General features: G+C 53.9%; 2 protein-coding genes across 4 annotated transcripts; both read left to right on the plus strand.

Moving 5' to 3' along the window:
* The first annotated feature begins 1,945 nt into the window (after positions 1 to 1,945).
* FASTKD5 (FAST kinase domains 5) lies at positions 1,946 to 9,737 on the plus strand. 3 transcript variants are annotated; one of them, XM_038136209.1, is made up of 2 exons: positions 1,946 to 2,510; positions 7,120 to 9,737. In XM_038136209.1, exons 1-2 carry the CDS (start codon positions 2,160 to 2,162, stop codon positions 9,547 to 9,549), a joined length of 2,781 nt encoding a protein of 926 aa, XP_037992137.1. In that variant the 5' UTR covers positions 1,946 to 2,159; the 3' UTR covers positions 9,550 to 9,737. The 3 variants fall into 3 exon arrangements, with proteins under 3 accessions (XP_037992137.1, XP_037992138.1, XP_037992139.1); XM_038136210.1 differs by having other exon boundaries at positions 2,463 to 2,562; XM_038136211.1 differs by lacking the exon at positions 1,946 to 2,510 and adding an exon at positions 4,433 to 5,111.
* On the plus strand, positions 2,420 to 19,963 carry UBOX5 (U-box domain containing 5). Its single transcript, XM_038136212.1, has 5 exons — positions 2,420 to 2,510; positions 11,748 to 11,844; positions 13,046 to 14,222; positions 17,337 to 17,498; positions 19,262 to 19,963. The coding sequence occupies exons 2-5, from the start codon at positions 11,791 to 11,793 to the stop codon at positions 19,474 to 19,476; spliced, it is 1,608 nt and encodes a 535-aa protein (XP_037992140.1). The 5' UTR covers positions 2,420 to 2,510; positions 11,748 to 11,790; the 3' UTR covers positions 19,477 to 19,963.
* Positions 19,964 to 20,164: the final 201 nt, after the last annotated feature.

The following is a 20,164-nucleotide window of genomic DNA, read 5'->3' on the forward strand; positions in this document are numbered from 1 at the left end:
CTTTCCTCCCCTGGAAGAAGCCACATCCCCCACTGGAGCATCCCTGGGGGCTCCCTGATTTCCCCAGCACGTGGCTGAAGGAGTGGAGCACACTCAAAATGCTTCAAATTCGTGTTAGATCCCAGACGCTGGGAGTGAGGACCCCAGGCTGAGCTCCATCCACCTTCCCTCATGACCAGGGAGGAAACACCACATCCAAAACCTCCTGCAGGATTTTACTCAAATCAATCCCTCCCAACTCTGTCAGCGTCGCTAAAAGCAAGAGAAAAAAACGTTGTTTTTCTTTAAAACCCCAGCAATTCCAGCACTTTTCCAGCTTCATTAGCGAGCTCTCCTGCCCTCTGGTGACAGAGGAGAGGCAGGGATTCCCTCAGGTCGCTCAGGTTTGTTATAAATAAGAAGCTTGACCAGGCCAATATTCAAGCAGCAATCAATTTATTAATTAAGGTGGTAAAGTATGAGCAAAACAGCGCTGGGTACAGTGGGGGAAGTTTTCCCTCCAGCTGCACACCGATGGTTGGGGCGTGCAGATATTTATAGGGGTGCACATGAGCTTTTCTCAGCAGTTTCTATTCCCGATTTTCACGTCACAATTCTATACACTGTTGTGAGTTAGTTTTTCTCAGGATGTACCCCAGAAAGGAGCATCCCCAGATGGTGGGGTCCGACTTCTGAAAGAAGAAAGAGGTCTCCCAGCTGGTGTGGTCCAGACTCCAGATGTGGGTCCACCTTTTAATTACAAAGAGTATAAATCTCATAGCAGTGATGTCCAGCTTCCCTTGGTCGAAGCCATCAATCCTTGGGTTGATGTTCATCTTCCTTTCTCAAGCTGCTTTTCACTGCTTTGCTAAGGTGTCGAGATAAGCATGTTTCCTTTACATATATTCTAAACTTATATTTTCAAAGCTCTTTACTACAAGCAATATTCTAAATTTTATACTGCAAAAGGTTATTATTGCAAAGCTGTTCAAGGCTTGGCTACGTGCAAAAAGTTCCTGTCCAGCAGCAACATCCTTAAAGCTTTAATTCCGATGCTATAAAAGTTAATTGCAAACAAAGGATGGGTTCAAAGGCCTTCTTCCATGCTTTACTCCCTCAGTTATTTTTTTGGAATTCATCCTTTAATTGTCCCAGGATCAGTATCCACACGTATCACAATCACAAGCACACACGCTGCCTGTGTGTGCCTGACACCAAACACAGCTTTGCATCTCACAGGTTTAAAGCCTGAGGTGCCGGCAGCCAGCGGGGCTCTCCTCCTGGGGCTCTGAAAACGGCATTTCCCCCCTTGCCAGGCGGGAAAAGCCTGGCCTGAAGGAAGAGGTGGACAGGAAGCAGAGCTGGTGGAAATACCAGGAAGGGGCTCGAGGCAATCTCTGAACAATGTGCCAGTGCTGAAGGCCCGCAGCGGGCGGCAGAAAGGATTCTGGCGACAGCGGAGCTGTGATTATTGGAAACACTCATCATTTGTGAGGGCACAGCCCTGGCCAAGGGGCTCTGGGCGGCCGTGCTGGGGCAGGAGCCCAGGGCAGAGCTGCAGAATCTCCGTTCCGGCGGGACAGCGGCAGTGACGGGGGTCAGCTCACACACCCGCGCGGCTGCTGCCTCCCCTTGGGGACACAGAAAGGACATCCCAGGCCCCCAGCAGCTCCTGTGCCCTGCAACCACAGCCTCACAGAGCCACCGGTGCCTCTGGGTTGCCCCCAGACAAAGGGAGGAATGATGAATCTGACTCCGTGTGCTCAGAAGGCTGATTTATTATTTTATGAGACTATATTAGATTTAAAAATGCTCAACTAAACTATATTAAAGAATACAGAAAGGATACAGACAGAAGGCTAAAAAGATAATAATGAAAACTCGTGACTCTCTCCAGAGTCCTGACACAGCTTGGCCCTGATTAGCCAAAGAGTGAAAACAACTCACATGAAACCAAAGAAACAATCACCTGTGGGTGAACAATCTCCAAACACATTCCAAAGGAGCACAACACAGGAGAAGCAAATGAGATAAGAGCTGTTTTCCTTTTTCTCTGAGGCTTCTCATCTTCCCAGAAGAAAAATCCTGGGCGAGGGGATTTTCCAGAAGATGCGAGCGCCGCCAGCCCCGCGCCGCTCTGGGCGGGAAGGGCCCTCAAAGACTCCGATCCCCCCCCCGCCATGGCAGCGACACCTTCCCCTGTCCCAGGCTGCTCCAGCCCCATCCAGCCTGGCCTTGGGCACTGCCAGGGCTCCAGGGGCAGCCGCAGGTCCCGGCGCTCGGGGCGGTCACGGCGCCTCAGGGGCAGCCCCGGGGCCGCCATGGCGGCGCTGTCACGTGACTCGGCGCCGTCACGTGATCGCGTGTCACGTGGCCGTGGGGAAAGGGGGGCACGCGCCGCTGGCGCCACCCGCCGGCCGCGCGCGCGCGCCTGCCGGGAGCCGGAAGTGGCGTCACCGCCGCGCGACCGGAAGCGGCGGGAGGAGGCGAAGGGGGCAGGAGGAGGAGGCGGCGGCGCCGGAGCGGCCCCGGTGAGTGCCGGCCCCTGTCCTCCCTTCCCTTCTCCTCCCTTCCCCTGCCCCGGTGAGTGCCGGCCCCTGTCCTCCCTTCCCTTCTCCTCCCTTCCCCGGTGAGTCCCGGCCCCTTCCCCTGCCCGTTCCCTGCCCCTTCTCATCCCCGGTGAGTCCCGGCCCCTTCCCCTTCTCATCCCCGTTCCCTTCCCATCCCCGTTCCCCGTCCTCTTCCCTCCTCCCCGTTCTCTGCCCCCCTGCCCGAGCCACCCCCTCAGCCGGCGGGGCCACCCGCGTTCTGCCCTGGGCTGCATCGCCCCTATACCTATATATGTATATATATGAGTGTATGTGTGTGTATATGCGTGTGTAAATGTGGCTGTGTGTGTGGGTTCGTGGTTGTGTGTTATGTGCGTGTAACTGTAGCCGAAGGGGTCAGTAACGGGACTGGGGCTTCCAGGAGAAGGGAATTGCTCGGGAATGCTCCAGGGCTGGAGCCCCTCTGCTCTGGAGCCAGGCTGGGAGAGCTGGGGGTGCTCACATGGGCAAGAGAAGGCTCCAGGGAGAGCTCAGAACCCCTTCCAGGGCCTGAAGAGGCTCCAGGAGAGCTGGAGAGGGACTGGGGACAAGGGATGGAGGGACAGGACACAGGGAATGGCTCCCACTGCCAGAGGACAGAGATGGATGGGATACTGGGCAGGAATTGTTCTCTGGGAGGGTGGACAGGCCCTGGCACAGGGTGCCCAGAGCAGCTGTGGCTGCCCCTGCATCCCTGGCAGTGCCCCAGGCCAGGCTGGATGGGACAGTGGAAGGTGTCCCTTCTCAGGGCAGGGGATGGAATGAGATCATCTTTAAATCCCTTCCCACCCAAACCATTCTGTGATCTCAAAAGAGAAGGAAAAACCACAAACAACCCAAAAAGTGACATTTTTCACCTGACATCACAACCTGCTGGGGAAATAAAATCCCTTTAGTGTTGCTCCCCTCTCCAGCCCAGCCCAGCAGTTCGCTCGGGCTCTGGTTTATCCCCAGCATTTATCCCCTGTTCGCTCCTCGCACATCCCACAGAGCTTCCCTTTGCTGGGAGCACAGGGTCAGGGGCTTCCAAAACCCCCTCAGAGTGTTCCAGAAGCTCTCACAGCATTTTTGGGATGCACCAGCCTCTCCTGGCTCCCCTGGGCTGGGTGGCATTGCTCTGGGAATGTCCTTTCCCAGGTGTGACACGTAAACAGAGGTGTTTCCCTGCCTCAGCAGCTCCTCGGGGGCATTCCCAGCCTGCTGGGCCCCCAGAATTCCCTGGCTCCTTGGGGCTGCTGGAAGGGAAAACTCTGCAGAGACCTGTGTGGAGCTGGGAGGAGATGGGAGGTGAGGAGGGAGGAGGAAAGGAAAGGAAAGGAAAAAAGGAGAAGGAAAAGGAAAGGGAAGGAAAGGAAAAAAGGAGAAGGAAAAGGAAAGGGAAGGAAAGGAAAAAAGGAGAAGGAAAAGGAAAGGGAAGGAAAGGAAAAAAGGAAAAGGAAAGGGAAGGAAAGGAGAAAAGGAAAAGGAAAGGGAAGGGAAGGAAAGGAAAAAAGGAAAAGGAAAGGGAAGGAAAGGAGAAAAGGAAAAGGAAAGGGAAGGAAAGGAGAAAAGGAAAAGGAAAGGGAAGGAAAGGAGAAAAGGAAAAGGAAAGGGAAGGAAAGGAAAAAAGGAGAAGGAAAAGGAAAGGGAAGGAAAGGAAAAAAGGAGAAGGAAAAGGAAAGGGAAGGAAAGGAAAAAAGGAGAAGGAAAAGGAAAGGGAAGGAAAGGAAAAAAGGAGAAGGAAAAGGAAAGGGAAGGAAAGGAAAAAAGGAGAAGGAAAAGGAAAGGGAAGGAAAGGAAAAAAGGAGAAGGAAAGGGAAAGGGAAGGAAAGGAAAAAAGGAGAAGGAAAGGGAAGGAAAGGGAAGAGGAAGGAGAAAGGAAAGGAGAGGGGAGAGGGAAGGAAGGATTGCTCAAGGTGAAAAGAGGCAAATCCAGGGAAAGTTTGGGTGGAGCAGGAGGAGAAATGGGCTGGAAACTGGAAAGGTCACAAAGGTTTGGGCCAGGGGTGGGAGAAATCATGGAAGTATCACTTGGAGCAGCCCTGTGGCCCCTGGGGGTGCTTGGTACTGTCTTGTCCCATCCCAGCCTCACTCAGCTGTGTGTGGTCTTCTCCCTTTGGCTGGATTTGGAGCAAAGGAGGAGAGAAGCAGCCTCTGCACTGCCTGGATTCCCAAATGTGTCACAGCTCCACAGTCAGTCCCTGGAGGATATTCTTAGCAGCACATGCAGAGCCTTCCCCAGGCCTTTGATTCCCTGGCTTTGAACTGGGGCTCTTGTTGCTGGGAGGGGCTCTGGGAGCAGCAGGGCTGCATTTCCTGGGGAGCATCACCTTTCACAGCAGGGAGGAGTTGGTTTGTATCAGTAACCCGGGGTTTGTTAGCAGGAAAATGGATGAAGATACTCAATAGTCGAGTCAGACAAGGAAATCTCTGGGAAAGGCTCGCCTGGATCAACCTGCGCTTGTTCAAGATGATTTTTGGAGCTTGATCCAGCCCCTCTAATGGTCCAAGCTGTGTGAGGTTTTTGGAGGAGGAGGTGTTGGAGAGGATTTCTCCTTCCCCCAGGCAGGTGCAGTCTGAGCCTTGTCCCCTGTCTCTGGCATCTGTCACATCTGAGGCCACTTTGGGCTGGACGCCACAGCCACTAGAGCCAGGAATGATCATTTTATCAGACATTCCCTGAGCTGAACAGGAGAGCTTTGAAATCCAGCTCTTGGTTTGTGTTCTCCTGTCCAGCTTCTGAGGAGGCTTTTCCATTCCCTGCCCCTCAGACAGGAAGGGGCAGAGTCTCTCCTGCCTGGCAGGATTTGACTTCTCATGCTGGCATGGGACAGCCACAGCCTCAGAACAGCCTGGGGTCTGTGGGACAGAGCCTGATCTGCTCCTGGGGCTGCCTCAGGCTCTTTGGAGATACAGATAAGGTGCCCTGTGGGTTATGGAGCAGCTCACAACATTTACAGATCACTCTGAAAACACAGTGGCCTCTCTCGTGCCCTCCTCCTTGCGTGGCCCTCCCCACAAATCCACATTTCAGTTTGCCTTTCCTTCCCCCGGAGCCTCTTGGTGCCCAGCCCAGTTGGTTTTTCCACCTCTCTGCTGGGGTGGTTTCTGCTCCAGCAGCTTCTCCTCGCTCCTGGCTGGTGTTTGCTGCCTCCGAGCCCTGCCCGTGGAGCAGAGGATGCGAGATGTCCTCATCTGCTTCAGTGGCACTGCTTGCCCAGAGAAGCGGTGGATGTCCCATCCCTGGAAGTGTCCAAGGCCAGGCTGAGCAGGGCTTGGAGCAACCTGGGATAGTGGAAGGTGTCCCTGGATCATGGCATCCAGAAAAACCTCCCCAGTTTATGCTCAACCAGAGCTGCACATGAGCCCCCATCCCATAGTGCTGCTCACACACCCCAAACCCACCTCTTGTGCCCCTTTTGCTGCTGCAAAACCGAGTTTGCCTGCTCTGCTCCCACATCTTGCTCCATCAGGAAGCCGTGGATACGAGCAGAGCTCCCGGGGCTGTCCCTGAGGATTCATTCCCGTTTGTGTGCGGGGAGCACAAAGTGTTTTCCACAGCGGCATCACCTCGGCCAGGCTTTGCCTTTCCTGATTGCCCAGCTCCATTTGGCACTGGGGGGGTTTAAGGAAGTGGAGAACACCTGTGTGATGGATGTTTGGGATGAGGATTTGAGAGAAAAATCTGACACCTGGTGCTTTATTTTTTATTTTTTTATCAGCAGCTGAAGGGTGGTAAACAGGGCTGCTTTGGCAGCCGGTGCAGGCTGGCAGCACCCAGCTGGACTCCCACGGATTTCTCATCCTCACCCTCCGAGCTGTAGCTGCTTCAGGCAGGAGTTAGGAAGGCACCAGCCATTTTTAAGCCTCCTCTACCCTAAAACTCTTGGAAATGCTCTCAAATCTGAAGCTTAAAGCTCTGTTCCCCCTGGTTCTCGGCCTGGGATGTAGCATCATGTCATGATTTGTGTTATTTCTCCCCTGCTCTTCCCCCACCTCGCTCTGGCCACATTTCTTCGTTCCTCCAACCTCCATCTGCAGGTTCTGGGCCAGTTTTCACTCTCTGCTCTAGTTCTGTGGAGACTTTGCTCCACGTCCTGTCTCCAGGTGCAAAGGGCAGCGCGGCACCCTGGATGTTTGGACAACTTCTCAGGTGGTGGTCAGTGATTCAGACCACGCTGGCCAAAGCAGCAGAACGCTCTGTCCGAACACACAAAGCCTCTTGAAGCTGCAGCTCTTCTGCAAAAACACATTTTCATGGTTCAGAATGAAAGAAAAGCAGCTTGGCTCTCTCAAAAGCTCTCTCAAAAATGAAAAAAACAATTTTTTTTTTTCTTAACTCTCCTAGTCCGAGCCAGGCGTGTCTGCTGAGTAGCAGGTCATGCCTGCCTGCCTTCTACTCCAAGCCCAGCTCATCCTGAGCTGCCTTTGCATGAGGTGACATTCCATGGTGGCTTTGCAGGGACCCAGCTGCCCTGACCGGTGCCGCCTCCCTTTGGGTAGCTAAAGGATTGATTGAAAGGTGCTGCCTGTGAGGTGGAGGCCGCTGACTCTCCGTCTGCCCTTTTTGCAGTACCTGGAAGCAGTTCTGAGCCCCACTAAGTTGAGACCCATGGCTACGGTGCTAATGTGCCGAAGACTGCCCAGGCTGAGCAGGGTGACAGCGATTTCCACCACAGCCACGAGCGAGGCCGAGCACGGCAGCAGCAAAAGCAAGAAGGAAAAGAGAGATAAACCAGGAGCAGCCAAGACTGGGACTCCAGCAGGGGCTACAATCCAGCTGCTGAAGCCACAGGACTACCGAGTGCTGTACAATCCAGCTGCCTATGCCAAAGGCAGGGCTGGCTCCCAGCAGCACGGGGATAGGGACGGCAGCCAGGCCCTCGGTGACACGTTCGCCAGCCCTGGCACTGCACAGGCTCCACAGACGTTCCCCACTGCCTCTTCCCAAGCTTTGCCACCTGTCAGGAACGCCCTGCCCAAGGCCAAGACCGGCACGCTCCTGGAGCAGACCGTCCTGGCCACGCTGTACAAGGAGGAAGCAGAGAAGGAGAAACGGGAATTGCACGACTCCAAGGAGGACCCGCGCGCGTTCCAGAAGGGCAGGCCTGAGTACAGAGCTCTGGCCTGTGACAGTGCTGAGCCAGCACAGACCCTCCCTGCAGAGGAGGGGGACTGGATTTTACAGAGTGTGGCCGGCTGTGAGGGCAGCCCGGGGGTTCTCGGGGATTATTTCCTCAAGCTGAGCCGTTTGCCAGCGGAGCGCCGCGCGGCACTGGTGTCGGATCCCAGGTTCAGCGCCCTGTGTCACCGAGCTGTCACGGCCATCAGGCTGTTCAGCACCCCAGATCTCATCCAGGTTTTAAAGTCCTGTGTCCCTTTGGCCGTGCCAGCCTCCCACCCCCTGCTCAACGCGTGCGAGGCCGAGTTCTGCCGGCGGGCGTGGGACATGGGCCTGGAGCAGCTGCTGCTGGTGGCGGACTGCTGGCGCTGCCTGGAGCGCAGCGTGCCCTCCTACCTGGGCATTCTGTTCAGCTACACCAACCTGCACTGGAAGGACCTCACCTTGCCCCAGTTTGTGCAGCTCCTTTACATCATCGGCGAAGGCCGGAGGTCGCCCGCGGACTTGGCGCAGAAGGTGGAGAGCACGATCCTGAAGCACTTGGACGCCTTCACCTTGGAGGAGCTGGGTGCCATCTGCTTGGGGCTCTTCAAGTCCGTCAGTGGCATTTCTGAGCGCGTCATGAGGAGGATTGCGGACAGGGTGTCCCTGCAGATGGAGGACATGAGCACCTACGCCTTGGTGAACGTGCTCAAGATGCTCCGCTACACCCGCATGGACCACCTGCCCCTCATGAGGGAGCTGGGCAGGGTGATCCCTGCTCGGATTCCTGCAACGAACATCCAGGGCATCATGCACATCGCTCTTACCTATTCATCCCTGCACTTCTTTGACGAGGATGTTTTGGCTGCTGTAGCCACCTCGTTGCCTTCCAAGGTGTCCTACTGCCGGAGCAAGGACGCTGCCAAATTCCTGTGGTCGTTTGGGTGCCTGGACTATGAACCTCCCAACGAGGAGGAGTTTTACTCCAGCCTGATCAAGCAATTGCATGCAAAACTCCACGAGTTTAGCAAGTTTCCAGAGCATCTCCTTACTGCTCTGCTTGGCCTGGCTTTTGTCAAACGCTTCCCAGAGGAGCTGATAGACTTTGCTTTGAGGGAGGAGTTTGTCCAGAAAACCAGAGGTAGCAAATATGAGCTCAACAAGGACCTGTTCACCCTCGGTAAGAGCGTTGAAATCGAGTGCCCGACCTACCAAGGCAGCCACCTGACACCTCAGCTTTGTCAGGAGTTCACTGAGATGGTCTCAAGCTTTGCAGAGAGGGAAATCTACGTCAGGCCTGAAATTGTGGAAGCCACATCCCTCCTGGAGAGCATGTTGGGAGGCCCTGAGTACGTGAAGAACCACATGATCCTGCCCCACACCAGGTCCAGCGACGTGGAGGTGCGTTTGGCCACGGACGGACATCCCGTCCCTTTCAACTTCAAGGATCCTGTGGCAGCCAAGAAGCTGAGAGACGTGGGAGTCAGTCTGACAGATGATTTAATGTCTCAGCTCATACAGGGCAGAGCTCAGAACCAGAGTCCCGCAGAAGTGGGAAACGAAGCCAGGATTCCCAGACAGGAGAGAGAGGACGCAACAAGCACACCGTGCTTGGGTGGAGCCCTTCCTGCAGGTGCTGAGCCTAAACCAGGGCTGTGGCAGCCTGGGGAAGTGAGGCTGGCACTGCAGGTGTCCAACAGGAACCACTTCTGCTACGGCTCCAGGCGGCTGCTGGGGCTGCACTGCCTGAAGCGGCGGCAGCTGCGGCTGCTGGGCTATGTGGTGGTGGAGATTCCCTTCTGGGAATGGTTCCCTCTGCTCAAGCGCACGCGCTCCGAGAAGCTCAGCTACCTGCACTACAAAGTGTTCTGCCCAGCACTGCTCCCCAGGGCTGCCTAGTGAGGGCAAGGGCTCGCCCAGAGCCTCCCCAGTGCATCTCCATGCCTGGGTGGAATGGTCTCTGGGTGTTGGCTCATTGTGCTCTGCGTGGCCATTTCTGCTCTGGTGACATCTGTACTTCCCATGCTCTCCTTTTGTACCTGGATCCTCAAATGCTTCCAGCACAAATAAAAGCTCCTCATGATTCATTTTTCACTGTGGTTGCTTCTTTCTCCGCCTTAAATAAGATTGGTTGGATTTGGTGGCTCTGTGAATTTAGTCACGAGGCTGAGCTGGGTGCCAGGAACACACACACAGCTGTTTCCTCAAGTTGCCATCCCCATGGGGCTGAGGGCACAGCCTGGGTTTCTCCTTTAGGATGTGGATACTGAGTGGGACTGAGGCTTGAGGGTGCTCTGACCTCGGGACATTCATTTCATGCTCCAAGGACTTTATTTGGTGCCCACCATGCACGTTCCTTATGGCAGCAGCTCCATAGTCCCACACAGGACACCAGGAAGAGTTGTGGTGACAAACTCCAGACAGACTGGTTTAAAATTCCTGGTCCAAAACCACTGAGGATTTTTTTTCAGGTCTGTGTTTCACTGCCTCAGTCCAAATTTCTTTGTCCACCTGAGGGAAGGCACTCACTGAAGAGAGAGAGAGAGAAAAAAAGACCAGCCATGGGTAAAAGCAACTCAGTGACTCAACTTTTGCCATGAGATTTGTAGCAGAGTCTTTCAGCAGAAGGGAGTGCAGTGATTTGGAAATACAGAATAATCCATTTTCTCACTGAGGTATTGAGACTGGAAAAATTAACCTGAGTTAAGTCCCTCAGGGTCACAAACAGGAGAAAATCCTATAAAATACCCACACAGCTCCTCATGTTGCAGGAGAAGTCTTCAGCCCAGGAAAGAGAGATAGATCAGGGGGAGAATCCTGAGTTTTTCCAAGGAATGGAGCAAGGAGAGTTGGTTTGCCACTTTTCATAACACCAGTGCTGAGGGGCCAAATGAATTTACCATTTTAGTTCAAAATGAAGCAAAAAGAGCAGTTTTGAGGCACAGCCTGCAGTTGAACTGTCAGTCTCCTACAAGATGTGAGTGCCACAAGTCAGATCAGTGTGAAGAGTTCCCCACTGGCAGCCCAGTTCTGGAAAGCTCTCAGACTCAGAAAGCCAGGAAAGTAATGTTGGAGGAGAGTTGGTGTGTGCTTGTCCTGCTCCTTGAGGAGCAGGAACTGCTCCTGATGGCTGCCAGACACATTCTAAATTCTGGGATAGAAGTGCTGCTCCCCTGCCTGTTCCTCTTGTGAGATGTTCACACCTCCTTCATTTTCAAGGCATTGTGACCAAGCTCTGCTCTCTGCAGGTGTGAATTCTGTGTTGGGCTGGGTTTTACCTGTGCGATTTGTGCCTTGAATTCCACCTTTCTCCTTGCAGATGCAGCACAGGGAGCTCATTAACTCTGCCTTTCCACCGTGCCCCCAGAAGGCCAATTTCATTTGGGCTGAACCAACAGATCAGTGGAAAATCATTAAAGAGCTGCTTGTTCTTGAAGGAGGCAGCCAGTCCCTGATTTGCAAGGTTGCCCAGGGCAGTGACATTTTAAAGCTGGGGTTAACATGAGGTTAAAGCTCTCACCTCACCGATAATTTCATTCTTAAAAGGGATCTGAGACAGCCAATTCCAGTCACTTTTTTTTTTTTTTTCAATGGGAAAGAAGGTGTGTTCAGTTGAGTTTCTTTAATGAATGCTGGCAGAAGAATTTGGTGTTGACATCTCCCTCAGAGCTATTCCGTGCTCTCTGCTCCTTGGAGTTATTTAACACAATTATTAATATTTGTGGTTCATCTTGATTCACTGTGACAGCCTCCTGTGCTGTGCTGGTGCTTTTCTACTCCTACAGAACTCCTGCACCTTTGATAAACCTTCAGGTCTAATTGCTGCTCTGTTCAGAGGTGGTTTTAGTTAAAATAGCCATTTGCTTTTTGCTTTTCCTCCCCAGGTTCACTAATTAATATCAGTGTGATTTTTTTTTTTTCCCCTCAGTTTCATCTCTCCACCACACTCATTTGGGTTTATATTGGCTTCACCTCCTGGACTCAGATCTGAGCTGCATTTTAGGAAATCCCAAGCCTGTAACTCACCCAAAACACGAGATCCTTTCACTGCTCATGGATATTCACTTCCTTTATTTTTAATTTTTTTTTTCTCCAAGCTGACTCTGATGCTCAGCAAGTGACCTCTCTCCAGCTGCCAAGATGGTAATAAACGTCTGTCTCCCACAGTTCAAGCCAAGAATTCACTGCAACAAGGTAAAATAGGGAGGAGGGGGTTTTGGGGAGTGGGAGGGATGGAGGGATTAGATGGAATTATCCGGGGGAGGAACTGGTTCACTGCTCCTCTGGGATAATCAGCATCACTGCTCTGATGTGGCACACGCTAAACACTGGAGGGGAAAGCCCTAATTTTGCAGGATCTCATAACCAGACAGCATGATGTGCTTCCAGGTGTAAGTTCTTCGACTTGAGATCCCTTTTTCCCTGCAATATTCCAGCTTTCCCTCTGCCCATTGGAACATACAGCTCTTGGTAATGTGAAATTATCAATTAATGTGAAATTGTGAAATGGTAACTCGGTGAAGTTGCTTTCCAAGCGTTTCTGGTTTCACTCAGCACATCAGAATCTCTGTCAGAAACTCAGTTTTCATTCAAATCTGGTTTTTAGCTGTATGTTTCCCCACCAACTCACCCCAAAATCCAGGACAGCCTTGGCTTTGTAAATACTGTGCTGCTGGAATTTTTTGTGGAGAGACCCAGCCACGCCACAGAGTTTTAGTGTGATTGTCGTGATCAAGACCACATTAAACAGGTGGAATAAATAGATTTTCCTCATTTTTATTTGTCCATTCAGCAAGAATTCTCAGGGCCTGGGGCTTCCAGGAAAGGGAATGGATTGAACCAGGCTGCCCAGGAGCAGTGCAGGGGTGGGATGGGATGTTCCAAACCAGACCCAGCCTGGATTGATGGGTCTCCCTCAGGGATGGGTGGGGTGGCTCCCAGAGGCTGATTGACATCCAGAGTTCCTCTGGGACCCTGTAACTGTGATTCCAAGTGCATTTCCACATGGATAAGTAGGCACAAAAAAAATTGAGAGACTCCCACCTGAAAAGGGAGACTGAAAGGAGACTCCCATCTCCCCCACGCTCATCCTCTGCTCCCAGCCACCCTCTCCTCCTGGACTTACCTCACTGACCCAGCCAAAACCACGAATTGCCCCTGATTTTCCACTCTTCCAGCAGTTCAGTCAGGTCTGCCCATGGTGACAGAGGGTGCAGGAAGAGGGGATGGAGGAGGATGGGAGCACTCTGCCTTACAGCAGGGTCTGAGCTGCACATAAACCTCAGCCTTGGCTCCTGGTTGATGCCATCCTGAGAATCTCTGGAAGTGCTTGTGAAATTGGCCTTCCTTGTGTTTCCTTGCTCCATCCTGACCCCAGTTTTGGTCTGGCACACAGATCTCAGCCGATGGCTACGAGGTGGAGAACCTGATCTCCGAGGACCTGGCCAGGAGGAACCGTGGCTTCCGCAGCGAGTACTTCATCAAACCGCCGGTGCACGTCACCATCTCCTTCCCCTTCAACATCGAGATCTGCAGGATCAACGTGGACATCTCCTCCGGGGGCTACCAGACCTTCTCTGGCTTGGAAGTTTACACCTCTACCTCATGCAACAAAACCTCTTGGCAGAGCCCCGAGGGGCAGTGCTCGGGTCTGGCCGGGCAGCCCGTGTCAGACAAGGACACCTTCACCCTGGTGGGCAAAGCTGTCTTAAAAAATCAGAGCAAAGTGACTTTTGGCCACAGAGGCTTCAAGCCGAGGCCTCCCTTCCATCAGATGGAAAATGTCTTCTCCTACCCCGGCTCCGTGTCCCAAGACCTCTGGAACAAAGGGCCGGCCTCGCTCAGCAACGTGTCCCACCTAAAAATCTGCATCACCCACGTGGCCGGGGGGGGCCTGCCCAGCATCAAGAGGCTGGAGGTGTGGGGACAACCGGCCAAGTCCTGCCCACAGGAGGTGATCGAGGGCGTCTTCCAGGTGGCCTCCCAGTTCCTGGCCCAGGACGTCGGCGGCCTCAAGCCGGAGCTCTGGACGCCCATGGAGAGCGACTGCGTGCCCTTCGGTGCCAACGAGCAGCAGACCCTGCACAAGCTGGTGGACGTTGTCCACGACATCCCTGAAGAATTCCTGGACCCCATCACTCTGGAGATCATGACTTTACCCATGCTCCTGCCCTCTGGGAAGGTGATTGACCAGAGCACCCTGGAGAAGTGCAACCGGAGCGAGGCGTCCTGGGGCCGCGTCCCCAGCGATCCCTTCACGGGCGTGGCCTTCAGCCAGCACTCCCAGCCCCTACCTCACCCCACCCTCAAGGCCAGGATAGACCACTTCCTGCTGCAGCACAGCATCCCTGGCACCAACCTGCTGGGGAGGGCTCATGCCTCGGAGAGCCTGGTGCCCTCCTCCATCACCATGTCCTCTCTGAAAAGGAAAATGGACTCCATGGATCAGGGCTCCCTGCAGCCGCCCTATTTTTCTGCTACAAACTTACTTGTCACTTCTACCTCAGAGAACAGTGCTAAAAAAATGAAAACTGACAGTGACTCCCACTTGATCCAGATGGACTGTTCCACAGGTATCGTGGCTCCCCAGGTCACCTCTGTCCCTTGAGTGTTGGGACAGCCCCAGGCTGGGCTTTCAAACCGGGAGAAATCCAGTGCAAGTTCCCATCACGCCTCTAGAAAGTTTCTAGGCTGTGCTTGGCTGGTGGAGCTGGGTCATTTCATCCACTTCCCATGTTCCTTGTTGTGTTTCACAGCCCTTGCTTGCTCAGGTCACCCTGTTCCCCTTTTAGTTTGGATTCCCTTTCTCTTCCTTCCATGTGGAGACAATATTTTCCTCACCGTCCTGATTTGTAGTTCCTTTATCCAGGGAGATTTATTGTGTCCTGCAAAAACAGGAAAAGAAATGTCTGGTGCTGCAGTGGTGATGGCACAGGGAGTCCTGGCTCGTCATGAGGAGGGAGGTTGGAAGGAGAGCAGGGATGGGACACAGAGCAACCCACAGCAAGGGAATTGCAGGGAGGAGGGACAGCTCAGCCTGGGAGAGACTTGCACAGAATTTGCAGGTGGTTAGAGCAGAAAACCTGGTAGAGGCTAAATGAGACAAGAAATGTGACTTGTGTCCCTTCATCCATCCCTTTCTCAGTGATGCTGGGAGTGCAAAATGTCCTGCAGATCTGGGGACAAGCTCAGGTGGGACCTTGTTGTTGCCAACAACTCCCTGACAGGAGGGAGGAGCCGGGTGGGGGTCAGGCTCTGCTCCCAGGGAGCAGGGACAGGAGGGAACTGCAGTTCCCATCCCTGGAGGAATTGAAAAGCCATGAGAGTGTGGCACCTGGGGACAAAGGGTGTAAATCCAGGTGTGGGGGTATTTCGTGGTTGGCTCTCTGGGCAGCTCAGTCTCCTGGTGTGCTCTAACCCAGTGTGGTCTGTGACATGTCAAAAGGTGACCCAGAGCTGCTGGGACCTGTCACTGCCTTCACCCTTCTCTCAATCTGCCCAAAAAGATTTTGAGGACAAAGCTCAGGTGGCTGTTTGGTTTTTAATAAATTCTTCAGTTGGAAAGAATTGATGTCGGGTGGTAGCAGGAAGAGTAGGGAGAAGCCAGACTGCACGTTTCTGCTCTGGTCCCTCATCCTGGAGCTGATTCCCTCTTTTAGGAGGAATCTTTGGTTATTTTGGCTGTGGAGGTGTGTGACAGCTCCCACAGGATGTGCCCCAGCCCCACAGGAGCAGGAGCTGCCCTGTGGGTCCTGGAGCTCCCGGGGCAGCCGTGTCCATACATAAATAAAAGCAGAGTGCTCAGCCCGTGGAGCTCATGCTTCACTGGATCATCAGCCTTGATTGGTGGAGGAAATGTGCAGCACCAGTTGCGAGCTCTTCCTCTGGGAGCTGGGTTTAACAGAATTAGTGATGCAGACAACATTCTCTTAATGCTTGGTCTTAATTAGCGCCGTCGGTGCTGCGCAGGGCAGCCCTGCGGGGAGGGTCCAGCCCTGGCCCTGTGGCTCAGAACTGGGACAGAGAGGGAAAAACAAGTCCCACAGATTTTATTAATGCTTTAAATGTTCTCTGTGAGCTGCACGGAGCAAGGCTGGGAGCACTGGGCTGGGAGCCAGCTGAGGGAGTGCCTGGGATTTCAGGGAAAAGCAGCTTCCTGGGTTATTTGGAGTTTGGCCCTTTTTCAGTCCTGCAGACTTCTACAGCTCCACGGAAGGAGGGTGCAGCCAGGTAGGGGTCAGGCTCTGTTCCCAGGGAATAAGAGGAAATGGCCTCAGGAGAGGTTTAGGGTGGTATTAGGGAAAATTCCTTCATGCAAAGGGTTCTCCAGCCCTGGCACAGGCTGCCCATCCTGAAGGGATTTAAAAGCCATGTGGGTATGGCACTTGGGGGCATGATTTAGTGATGGCCTTGGCAGTGCTGGACTCCATGATCTTGGAAGACTTCTTCAACCTAAATGATTCTGTCCTGTGTAAGTTGGCACTGGGACACCACATGAGTGGTGGTGATCCCTGGGGCAGCCCACCTCTAGGACCTAGAGGACACGAGGCACTCAACCCCAAATCCCAGCCCCTTGGTGGGAAAAAGGCACCTCTCAACAAAACAAGTGCAGGGCTCCTAAAATCCTCCAAAGTTCAGAGCCAAGGCAGTGTTTGCATCACAGATTCTTTTTCCCAGCATCTGCTTCTCCATCTTTTTCTCGTCTTTGCAGACCTGGTGTTTCCCTTTGCCAATCTGATCTCTGGGTTCCCTTTGCAGATTTGGTCTCCCAATTCCCTTTGCACACCTGGTCTCTGTTTCAGTTTGCAGATTTTGTCCTTGTTTCCCTTTGCAGACCTGGTCCTTGATGTTTCCCTTTGCACACCTGGTGTTTCCCTTTGCACACCTGGTGTTTCCCTCTGCACACCTGGTCTGTATTTCCTTTTGCAGACCTGATCCTTGATGTTTCCCTTTGCACACGTGGTCTCTGTTTCCCTTCGCAGACCTGCTGTTTGTGTTTCCCTTTGCAGATTTGCTCTGTTTCCCTTTGCAGACCTGGTCCTTGTTTCTTTTTGCAGATTTGCTCTCTGTATCCCTTTGCAGACCTGTTCTCTGTTTCCCTTTGCAGACCTGTTCTCTGTTTCCCTTTGCAGACCTGCTCTCTGTTTCCCTTTGCAGATTTGCTCTCTGTTTCCCTTTGCGCACCTGGTCTGTATTTCCCTTTGCAGACCTGATCCTTGATGTTTCCCTTTGCACACGTGGTCTCTGTTTCCCTTCGCAGATTTGCTCTCTGTTTCCCTTTGCAGAGCTGGTGTTTGTGTTTCCCTTTGCAGAGCTGCTCTCTGTTTCCCTTTGCAGACCTGTTCTGTGTTTCCCTTTGCAGACCTGTTCTCTGTTTCCCTTTGCAGATTTGCTCTCTGTTTCCCTTTGCAGAGCTGGTGTTTGTGTTTCCCTTTGCAGAGCTGGTCTCTTTTTCCCTTTGCACACCTGGTCTCTGTTTCAGTTTGCAGATTTTGTCCTTGTTTCCCTTTGCACACCTGGTCTGTATTTCCCTTTGCAGACCTGCTCTCTGTTTCCTTTTGCAGACCTGTTCTCTGTTTCCCTTTGCAGATTTGCTCTCTGTTTCCCTTTGCAGATTTGCTCTGTTTCCCTTTGCAGATTTGCTCTCTGTTTCCCTTTGCAGACCTGCTCTCTGTTTCCCTTTGCAGAGCTGGTGTCCCACGAGCAGAAGCTGTCGGAGAGCTTGGACACTGCCCTGACCTCTGCTCTCAGCTCCATGCCCTCCTTCACGGCCAAGCTGATGAAGAGCCAGCAGCAGGCTCCGGGAGAGGGGGGCTGCAGCACTTCCTGGAGCCCGGGCACAGCCCTTGGTGAGCAACAGGCACCTCTGGAGCACCTTTGGGACCTGGGGCTGCCTTAACAGGGAGCGTTGTTCAGAGCCCAGGCTATTACATGTTCCACATAAAAATATTCCATGGTCTCCCAGCAAGCTTTAGTTCACAATCCTTGCCTCTGTCTCAGCAGTTTTGCTGCTTTATTCTCCACTGAGGCAGGTCAGACCTTGCTGACCCCCAAGGTGTGGGATGTTGTCCATGCCCAGGGTCAGAGCAGGCTGTGGCAGCAGTGCTGTGATTCTCCCGTGTTCTTGGCTGGCTGTGCTGCCCCAGGGTGAGCTGGGATGGACACGGTGCTCAGCCTGCTCCAGCTCGGTTCAGACAGCTCTCAGAGCTCTGCACTTTGGGCTCAGAGGTTCAGTGTTGCCCGTGAGCTGTGTGCAGCAAGCTGGGGAGCTGCCACGTGGGTGGAGAACGAGTCTGGTGTGGGGATGCTGCAGGAGAGGTGTAAATCCAGCAAACACTGCAGCCCTCCAGTGCTTGAAAGGGCCTTGGAAAAAAGAGGGAGAGTCACATAGAGACTGTGCAAGGGGGAATGTTTGTAAACTAAAAGAGTAGGGTGAGATTGGATATTGGGAAGGAATTGTTCCCTGTGAGGGTGGTGAGCCCTGGCACAGGGTGCCCAGAGAAGCTGTGGCTGCCCCTGGGTCCCTGGAAGTGTCAAAGGCCAGGTTGGACAGGGCTGAGAGCAGCCTGGGCTAGTGGAAGTGTCCCTGCCTATGGCAGGAAGGTGGAATGGGATGGGGGCTTTATGATCCCTTCCAACCCAAACCATTCCCTGATTTGAAACACCGTGTGACATCCAGCCTTTGGCAGGAGCAGGTCACAGCAGCAGAGTCCCAGGCCAGCCAGCTGTGTGTGCCCAGAATCCCATCAGGATTGAGTGTCCATAATCCAGGCTGCCACACCCACCCAGCCGCTGCCCAGCCGCTCATCCAGCTGTGCATGCATTCCCAAAAGGATTCCTTTGGGCTGCAGGGAAGCGCTGAACCTTCAGATGTCCCTCCACATGTCCTGGCCTCTCTTCCCCTGGGTGAGGCTCTGCTTGCCCGTGGCTGAGAAGGGGCTTCAGAGGGACCCTGGGAAGGGCTGTGTCTGTCTGTCCGTCCACCTGCCTGTGCCTGTTTTTCCCTCTCTGCCCCTCCCCAAACAGCTTCTGCTGTTTCACAGTGCCATTCAGCTCTTCAGCTTTTCCCTGTCCCCTCTAAAACTGCAGCTGTTGGAGAGCTGAGCAGCCCTGGATGGGTGTGTGACAGGAATGCAAAGCGACCCCTCAGCTGTTCCACCTGGGAACGGCTGTGGAAGAGCGGGAGGGAGGGTGATTTAATCTCAGTAAAAGTGAAAAGCCCTTTTTTACAGTCATCTGCCCTCAATTAAAAGCCTGATGGCGCGAGTGCTTGATGTGATCCATCCCTTTCTGAGCACAGCCTGCCCTGGAAGCTGGACCATTCCCTTTCCTCGTGGTGATGACGGCAAAGTGGCACAGTCCTGAGTCACAGCTGTGCCCTGCAGGACCTGTGGCACCGGGGGGGGTGGCCCAGCCTGACTTCTCACACTCCCTGCCCGACCCACTTCTGTCCCTTTGTTTCACACTCTGAAGCTGAGGAGGGATCAGACATTGGAAGGGGCTGCCCGGGGAGGTGCTGGAATCACCAGCAAAGCCCGGACCACCAGTTGGTTCACTCAGTAACCTCTGACGTTTCTTCCAGCCTGCTGATTGTGTGATTCTGCATTCGCAGAGCACGGCAGGAGCGGCCAGACCCAAGGATGTGCTTCCTGTGGCAAATCCTTCTCCTGCTACTTCAAGGCAGAGCCCGTGTACCAGCTCCCCTGCGGGCACCTGCTGTGCCGGCCCTGCCTGGCCGAGCGCCAGAAGGCTCCGGCTTCCCCCGTCCCCTGCGGGAGCTGCAAGAGGGCGGCGGCCACGCAGGACATCAGGAGGGTTCACTTCTGAGCCCCGAGGGAGCTGCTGCTGTCCCCGCGTCCACACGGAGCCGCCCGGGAGCCGCAGACAGGAGAGGACTCGGTCTTTGTGCTTACAGAGTAGCGGGGGGTGGGGGGGTTAGAGCCCGAGGATGACAAAAGCCATAGCTTCTTTATCAAGGAATATGTATTTCTATCCAGGACTGGTCTCCAGCACTGCCCCGGGGCTCAGAGGTTTAGCACAGGTGCCTTTGGGACCAGCTCAGCTTCTCCCCCTCTGCCAGTTCACGCCACGTTTGACCAGCAGCCAGCCGGCTGTGGAGCAGGTAACGTCCTTGTGAGTGACAGCACACACGCAAAGCCCACCCTGTGACTTCCTCCCCTTCCCCACCTCGCCCTCCCCTCCCTGCCGGGAGCTCTCTCATCGTGGCTGAGGTGGGAGGAGCTGGCAGTGATCTCGCCCTGCTCATCCAGACTCTTGTAGAAAAGCCATCCCATCCCACCCTCCCGGTTGATGTCGTGTGAGCAGCCCAGCTCCTGGCTGGCTGATAGACATTTAAGCCTTAATAAAATGTTTAAAGTCAGGTTCTTTCTCTCTCTCTGGCTCCTAATTAGTCTCATCCTGAGGCTTAATGGTGTCATGGAGTGAATCTCTTGGCAGAGGAGGAAATAAACTGGAAAAAGCCAAACCAACATGGAGGAGCTGCAGGCCAGAGGGG

The sequence above is a fragment of the Motacilla alba genome, chromosome 4 (assembly GCF_015832195.1).
Source record: "Motacilla alba alba isolate MOTALB_02 chromosome 4, Motacilla_alba_V1.0_pri, whole genome shotgun sequence".
Lineage (NCBI taxonomy): Eukaryota > Metazoa > Chordata > Aves > Passeriformes > Motacillidae > Motacilla > Motacilla alba.

Excerpts from the sequence above, each read along its gene's own strand:
- FASTKD5 (XM_038136209.1), top strand. The coding sequence starts at position 2,160 with ATGGCAGCGACACCTTCCCCTGTCCCAGGCTGCTCCAGCCCCATCCAG. Across the intron at positions 2,511-7,119 it reads GCGGCGCCGGAGCGGCCCCG|TACCTGGAAGCAGTTCTGAG; the intron begins GTGAGTGCCGGC and ends CCCTTTTTGCAG.
- UBOX5 (XM_038136212.1), top strand. The coding sequence starts at position 11,791 with ATGGTAATAAACGTCTGTCTCCCACAGTTCAAGCCAAGAATTCACTGC. Across the intron at positions 11,845-13,045 it reads CAAGAATTCACTGCAACAAG|ATCTCAGCCGATGGCTACGA; the intron begins GTAAAATAGGGA and ends TCTGGCACACAG. Across the intron at positions 17,499-19,261 it reads GAGCCCGGGCACAGCCCTTG|AGCACGGCAGGAGCGGCCAG; the intron begins GTGAGCAACAGG and ends CTGCATTCGCAG.